The 6,579-nt window shown below is 60.9% G+C and overlaps 1 protein-coding gene across 1 annotated transcript in view; it reads right to left on the bottom strand.

Annotated features, from left to right (window-relative positions):
* Positions 1 to 6,579, bottom strand: part of LOC104284354 (myosin-6) — a gene marked incomplete at its 3' end in the record, with an annotated part of 25,498 nt that overhangs the window by 3,350 nt on the left and 15,569 nt on the right. Inside the window, exons 20-38 of the mRNA XM_009882676.1 lie at positions 6,419 to 6,536; positions 6,193 to 6,316; positions 5,520 to 5,656; positions 5,281 to 5,407; positions 5,049 to 5,177; positions 4,726 to 4,968; positions 4,259 to 4,435; positions 4,012 to 4,157; positions 3,856 to 3,946; positions 3,059 to 3,448; positions 2,836 to 2,962; positions 2,605 to 2,723; positions 2,116 to 2,312; positions 1,646 to 1,829; positions 1,210 to 1,375; positions 1,005 to 1,129; positions 613 to 921; positions 327 to 530; positions 6 to 80 (exon numbers count right to left, since the gene is read on the bottom strand). Of these exons, the coding sequence (XP_009880978.1) occupies positions 6 to 80; positions 327 to 530; positions 613 to 921; positions 1,005 to 1,129; positions 1,210 to 1,375; positions 1,646 to 1,829; positions 2,116 to 2,312; positions 2,605 to 2,723; positions 2,836 to 2,962; positions 3,059 to 3,448; positions 3,856 to 3,946; positions 4,012 to 4,157; positions 4,259 to 4,435; positions 4,726 to 4,968; positions 5,049 to 5,177; positions 5,281 to 5,407; positions 5,520 to 5,656; positions 6,193 to 6,316; positions 6,419 to 6,536 (3,188 nt within the window). The remainder of the gene's footprint in view (positions 1 to 5; positions 81 to 326; positions 531 to 612; positions 922 to 1,004; positions 1,130 to 1,209; positions 1,376 to 1,645; positions 1,830 to 2,115; positions 2,313 to 2,604; positions 2,724 to 2,835; positions 2,963 to 3,058; positions 3,449 to 3,855; positions 3,947 to 4,011; positions 4,158 to 4,258; positions 4,436 to 4,725; positions 4,969 to 5,048; positions 5,178 to 5,280; positions 5,408 to 5,519; positions 5,657 to 6,192; positions 6,317 to 6,418; positions 6,537 to 6,579) is intronic.

The raw sequence follows: 6,579 nt of genomic DNA, 5'->3' as shown, positions 1-6,579 counted from the left end.
TGGACAGCCTCTTCCACCTCCGTCTGCAGCTGGGAGATGTCACATTCCATCTTCTTCTTCTGGTTGATGAGGCTGGTGTTCTGGGAAGAGAGGACCATGGGGGTGACACAGGGGCCATGTCGTGTGGTGGTGGGGTGGTTTGGTGATTGGTTTGTCACTGGGAGAGGACACTGGCCCCGGTTTGGCAGCTCTTGGAGGAGTGTTATGTCCAGCAGGTTTCTCAGGGGCTTGGCAAAGGGGTTGATGAAGGACCCCATGGCTGTGCCATTCTCCAAGGGGATGTTCTAGGTGATACAAGGGTGTGGTCTTCACCAGATTGTCCTCACCTGGGAGTGGAGGAGCTGCACCCTCTCACTGGCCTCGATCACCTCCTGCTCGGCCAACTTGCGCGCCCTCTCCGTCTGCTCCACCACTGCCCGCAACTCCTCCAGCTCCGCCTGCAGCAGGTTGTTCCTCCTCTCCACAATAGCAATATTCTCCTTCAGGTCCTCGTTGGCCGTCACTGCATCGTCCAGCTGCAGTTGGGTATCCTGGTGGGACAAACGGGCTGGACTTCTGCCAGCAGCTCCTCTCAGGACTGGAAGGACATCCTGAGAGGTGGCTGAGCCTCACCTTGAGGTGGCTCTGGGCTCCCTTCAGGTGGGACTGGGACTCAGCTGCCAGGCGGTTAGCATGGCCTAGCTGGATCTCCATCTCATTGAGGTCGCCCTCCATCTTCTTCTTCAGCCTCAGGGCCTCATTGCGGCTGCGGGTTTCGGCATCCAGCGAGGCCTGGAGTGAGTCCACCACCCGCAGGTGGTTGCGCTTGGCCTGCTCCATCTCCTCGGCCTTCTCAGCCAGCTTGCGCTCGTAGTCCACCTTCACCTGGTTGAACTCCAGCTGGGCCCTCAAAATCTTCCCTTCCTCGTGCTCCAGAGAGGCCTCGGGGGAGACAGAGAGGACATTGAGGCCCCCAGAGGGGACCGGGAGAACGTGGGGAAACATGGGGATGTGGGTTGGCTCACCTCGGCCTCCTCCAGTGCAGCTTGGAGCTCCAGCTTCTCGGCATCCAGCTGCTTCCGCACCTTCTCCTGCTCATGGATGGTCTTGTGGCTGGCACCCAGCTGCTCCGTGAGGTCCGAGATCTCCTCTGCGCGGGGGAGACCCCTTCAGTCCAGGCAGGGGGCGGCGGAGAGTGATGGGGTGGGCAGGGGGCCACTGCAGGCTTACCTTGGAGGTTCTTGTTCTCCCTCTTTAAGGTCTCCAGGTGCTCCAGTGACTCCTCGTAGGCGTTCTTCAGCTTGAAGAGCTCGGTGCTGAGGGACCTGGCCTCCTTCTGTGACGCCTCCAGCTCTGTCTGTGACTCCTCGAACTTCTGCTTCCACTCGGCCAGGACCTACGGGGACACCACCAGGACTCTGGTCACCTGCTGCTGCCCCCATGAAGAACCTCCTCCTCCTCTACCTCCTCCTCTTCCTTCTCCTTCTCCTCCTCCTCTCCCCAAGGATCTCCTGGTGGGGACTCAAAACTCTGCCGAAACACGGCCCTGGACACTTGTCCACCTTTCTTCTGGCTTTCTTCTCCTGCCCGTCTTTGGGAGGTACCATTGGTGGGCCCCACATCTCTCCACCCCCTTCTCCTCTTACCCTTCTTTGATGCCACCAACCTTGTCGAAGTTCCGCTGCTTCTTGTCCAGGGCAGCGGCCGCCGCATTCGACCGCTCCAGGTCGGCCATGAGGTCCTCAATCTCGTTCTGCAGCCGGTGCTTGGTCTTCTCCAGGGAGGAGCACTTGGCGTTGACAGCCTCTACCGCCTCCTCCGCCTCCTGCAGCCTCTGGGCCAACTTCTTCCTGCCAGACGTGGGGGACAAACCCACGTGTGACCCATCAGCCCGTGGAGACCCCACCAATTGGTCACCCCCGAGATGAAGACATTTGCAAGGTGACAGTGGGAGGGCTCTTGAGGGTCGCGGGTGGTCTGGGTTACTCCACACAGGTTCTAAGTCCTCAAATCAGGCTCCAGATCTACTTGAAGAAGCCCCACGTCCCAGGGAGGTGGGAGAGGTGGGGACTGGCAGGACTGAGCAGGTGCCACCACCTGTGGGAGAACCTCCGGGGCTGCAGGGAGGGGACTTACTTGGCTTCCTCCAGCTCCTCGGTGCGCTGGATGGCGTCCGTCTCGTACTTGGTCCTCCACTGGGCCACCTCGGAATTGGCCTTGGAGAGGGAGCGCTGGAGCTCTGCCTTGGCCTCCGTCTCCTCCTCGTACTGCTCCCGCAGCAGGTCGCAGTCGTGCCGGGCCGACTGGAGGGCGTGGGCCAGCGCGTTCTTGGCCTGGGGGGGCAGGAGAAGGGGGGACCATTGGCTCCACGGCACCCGCAACTGTCCTGGGCTTCTCCAGCTGGGTAAGTGATGGTCTTCCTCACCCCAACCCAACCAGACCTTCTGGAGACCCGAACCCAATGTTCCCCAGCCCAACCCAACCTTGTTTAGACCTTCTGGAGACCGTTTAAACCTCCTTCAGACAAACCCAACCTTCCTTAGACCTTCTGGAGACCAACCCAACCTCCTCTGGACCAACCCAACCTTCCTTAGACCTTATGGAGACCATCCCCACAGACCTCACCTTCATCTCCTCTTCCAGCTGCCTCTTGAGGTCCTCCATCTGCTGGGTGTAGGACTGCTTGCCCCTGGTGAGCTGGGAGATGAGGGCCTCCTTCTCCTCCAGCTGCCGGGACAGCTCTCCTGCAAGGGCAGGGGGGAGCTTTAGAGGTGGAGATGTGGGGCAGGGAGGTGGAGAGGTAGGGAATGGGGGTGGAGATGTGGGGTGGTGGGTGCCACAGGTCAGGACTCCCACCGTTCTCGGTCTGGAGCTTGGCCCGCTTGGCGGTGGTGTCATTGAGGACACGTTGGGTCTCCTCCAGCTTGGCCCGGTGCTCGGCCGCCTGGTCCTCCATGGCGCGGGACACCTTCTCCATGGCCACCTGGGAGGAGCGTGGCACACAGGGGAGGGTTGTGGCGGGGGGGGGCCAGCCAGTGGCCACAGTGTGGACGAGAGGTCCACCTGGGCCTCCTCCTACCTTGGCCTTGATCAGCTGCTCCACGTTGGAGCTGACATCGTCCAGCTCCAGCTTGAGCTCGCTCTTCTCCTTCTCCAGCTTCTGCTTGACGCGCTGCAGGTTGTCGATCTGCTCACTGAGCTCGGCCACGCTGTCGGCGTGCTTCTTGCGCAGCGCGGCAGCTGTGGCTTCATGCTGCAGCGTGGCCTCCTCCAGGTCCCGCCGCATCTTCTGGAACTCCGCCTCCCGCTTCTTGTTGAGCTCCAGCTGCACCGAGGTGGCGCCGCCTGCCTCCTCCAGCCGCTCGCTGATCTCCTCCAGCTCCCGCGACAGCTCCGAGCGCAGCTTCTCCACCTTGGCCCTGCCCGTCCGCTCTGCCTCCAGCTCCTCCTCCAGCTCCTCAATCCGTGCCTGCGCCCAGGTACAAGGACGGGGACAGGGACACCCTCAGCAACCTTGACTCAGCCCAACTGGGCCACTGAACTCAACCCACCCAGCTGGAGACTCTTCAGCTCAAGTCAAGTCAACCCATCCAGTTGGAGACTCTTCAACTAAACCAACTGGAGACACTTCAACTCAGCTCAACCCAACCCAACTCATTGGAGACACTTCAGCTCAACCCAACCCAACCTGCTGGAGACTCTTCGACTCAAGTCGACTCAACACAATCAACTGGAGACTCTTAATCTCAACCCAACCGGCTGGAGACTCTTCAGCTCCACTCAAGACAACCCAACTCACTGGAGACTCTCTAACCCAACCCAACCAGCTGGACGTTCTCCAGCTCAACCCACGTAGGTGGAGCGTCCACCCCTCACCTGCAGCTCCTTCAGCTTCTTCTGGAGCTGCAGGGCCAGTGCCTGCTCGTCCTCCATCTTGCTGTTCTGCTGGTGGATCTCAAAATCTTTCCTGCAGAAGACGGTGGCCCTGCACCTCCTGCCCAGGTGGGACCAGGGAGGGAGATCCCGCCTCACTTCTTCAGCTTCTCCTCCAGCTGCTGCTTGTCATTCTCCAGGTCCATGATGTTCTCCTGGGTCAGCTTCAAGTCGCCTTCCAGCTTCCGCTTGGCCCGTTCGAGGTCCATCCGGATCTTCTTCTCCTGCTCCAGGGAGCCTTCAAGCTGTGTGCAAACACAGAAACAGGGAGAAACCTCACGTTTTCATTGTCTCTGCCCCAGGAAGATCCTCAGCAGTGGCCATGGTGGCCTCAGCCCACACTCACGTCATCTGCCTGCTGTTCCAGCTTGACTTTGGCCTTGGTCAAGCTGTTGACCTTGTCTTCCTCTGCCTGCAGGTCATCCAGCGCTTGCTGGTGAGCTTCCTGCAGGGCCTTCTTCTCCTTTGTCAGCTTGGCGATGGTCTCGTCCAGCCCGGCCATCTCCTCTGTCAGATTCTTGACCTGCAGGAGGAGAAACGTCAGGCCTGAAGGCCCAGAGGTCGGGCAGAGCTGGGGGAGGTTCTGGTGGCCTTGGCCGATGAGGCCACTTGGATGCAGAACCCAAAGGGCCTCAGGGTTGTCTTGATGTAGCCAAACCCAAGTGGCTTCGGGCTCCTCAACCCGACCCAACCAGCCTTGGGGCTTCTCAGCCCATCCCAACCAGCCATGGGGCTCCTCAGAACCTGTTCATGTTGGCTTGAGTTACCTCAGGTCCCCTCCGCTTGGGGGTGGAGGCCTCTCCCCGCCCTCACCTTGTTCTCGGTGGCGTGTTTCTCCTTCTCCACCTTGGCCAGAGTCAGCTCCAGGTCGTCAATGTCCTTCTTCAGTTCCGAGCACTCGTCCTCCAGCTTCCTCTTTTTGGCCGTCAGCTCGGCATTAATCTCCTCCTCATCCTCCAGCCGCTCTGTCAGCTCCTTCACCTTGGCCTCCAACTGGATCTTGTTCTTGATCAGCTGGTCGCAGCGCTCCTCGGCATCTGTGAGGTTGTCCTGCTCCTGTGTTGGGGTGGGCGGTGAAGCAGGGTGGCCGTGGGGTGGGCTAGGGGGTGGTGGTTTTGGGGGATGATCTCACTCACCGCCTGCACTTGGAGCTGAAGGTCGTTCTTCTCCTGAAGCAGCGACACCATCTTCTCCTCCAGCTCCTTCCGCCGCACCTCTGACTTCTCCAGGGCCTCCTTCAGCCGCCCATACTCATCCTTCATGTTCTGTGGGAGGCACCGAGGTCCTCTGTGGGTCTCAACTCTTCCTCCAGCTCCCCACAGATCCCTCCAGCTCTCCACCCACCCACCCTCTCCTGTCCTGCCCCACCTGCATCTCCTTCTCTGTCTCGGCGCTCTTCAGCAAGGGCTTGATCTTGAAGTAGAGCTTCATCCAAGGCCAGTTCTTCACCCCCATGAAGGCCCGGATGTTCCACTGGATCACCAAGAGCGCGTCCCTGCCGGGATGGAGGGGAGGGGGAACACGCAGGTTCCACCATGCCAGGGACCCGCTGGACGTCCCTCCCTGAGCAGAAGACCCTGCCTCACCCCACCCCACTCCCATCTCACCGGCGCTCCAGGATCTTCTTGAACTCGATGCGCATCAGCTGCCCCCGGGCCTGGGCCTGGATGCGGGTGATGATGCGGGAGAGGCGCTCATCCCGCATCTCCTCCAGCAACCCCAGCAGCCCCGCCTTGAAGAAGACCTGGGGGAGGAAGGAGACGGGTGAGGAGGAGGAGGAGGAGGCAGGTGGGGGAGAAGACAGGTGGGTTGGGGAGGGTCAATGGAGGGATGGACGGAGTGATGGGCCGGGGAAGGATGGGCAGGGCTGTAGGTGGGCAGGTGGATACCAGGGTGGTGGGACCATGAGGTCAACGTGACCTCATGGGTGGTGGGATCATGTGAGAGGAAATGACCTCACCATGCTGTGCCTGAACTTTTTGTGGTGGATGGGCAGATGGGTTGGTGGGTGGGTGGAGGGATGGATGGAGCTCTAATTGGGCAGGTGGACATGTGGATGGTTACACCATGAGGTCCACAAGACCTCATGGGTGGGTGGTGGAGACCACGTGCCTCACCTTGTTGTGCCCAAACTTCTGGTGGTGGGTGGGCAGATGGGTTGGTGGGTGGATGGAGGGATGGGTGGAGCTCTACATGGGCAGGTTGACATGTGGATGGTGGGACCACAAGGTCTTGTAGACCTCATAGGTGGTGGACCCATGGGACGGGACATGCCCTCACCTTGGTGTGCCCGAACTTATACTGGCTGTGGTCGATGTCGAGGGACCCCAGGAGCTTCTCGGCGCCTTTGCGGCTGTCGATGAACTGCCCCTCGGGGATGGCTGCGGGGTTCAGGATGCGGTACCTGGTGGCCAGAGAGGACGCTCAGCCCCGCCAGGGTTGTCCACCCCTCTGCCCCACCCTACCCTGCCCTGCCCCACCTGGCCCCACCCTCCGTCTCTCCTACCGCTGGCGGAAGTCCCCGTAGAGGATGCGGTTGGGGAAGCCTTTGCGGCAGATGCGGATGCCCTCCAGCACCCCGTTGCAGCGGAGCTGGTGCATCACCAGTGAGTTGTCCATCACACCTGGGGGGGGAGGGAGGTGGAGTGGGGCGGGGTCAGCCCCCAG

The sequence above is a fragment of the Charadrius vociferus genome, unplaced genomic scaffold (genome assembly GCF_000708025.1).
Source record: "Charadrius vociferus isolate BGI_N301 unplaced genomic scaffold, ASM70802v2 scaffold204, whole genome shotgun sequence".
Lineage (NCBI taxonomy): Eukaryota > Metazoa > Chordata > Aves > Charadriiformes > Charadriidae > Charadrius > Charadrius vociferus.
The sequence above is the reverse complement of the archived record's forward strand: the minus strand, read 5'-3'. Positions and strand labels throughout refer to the sequence as shown.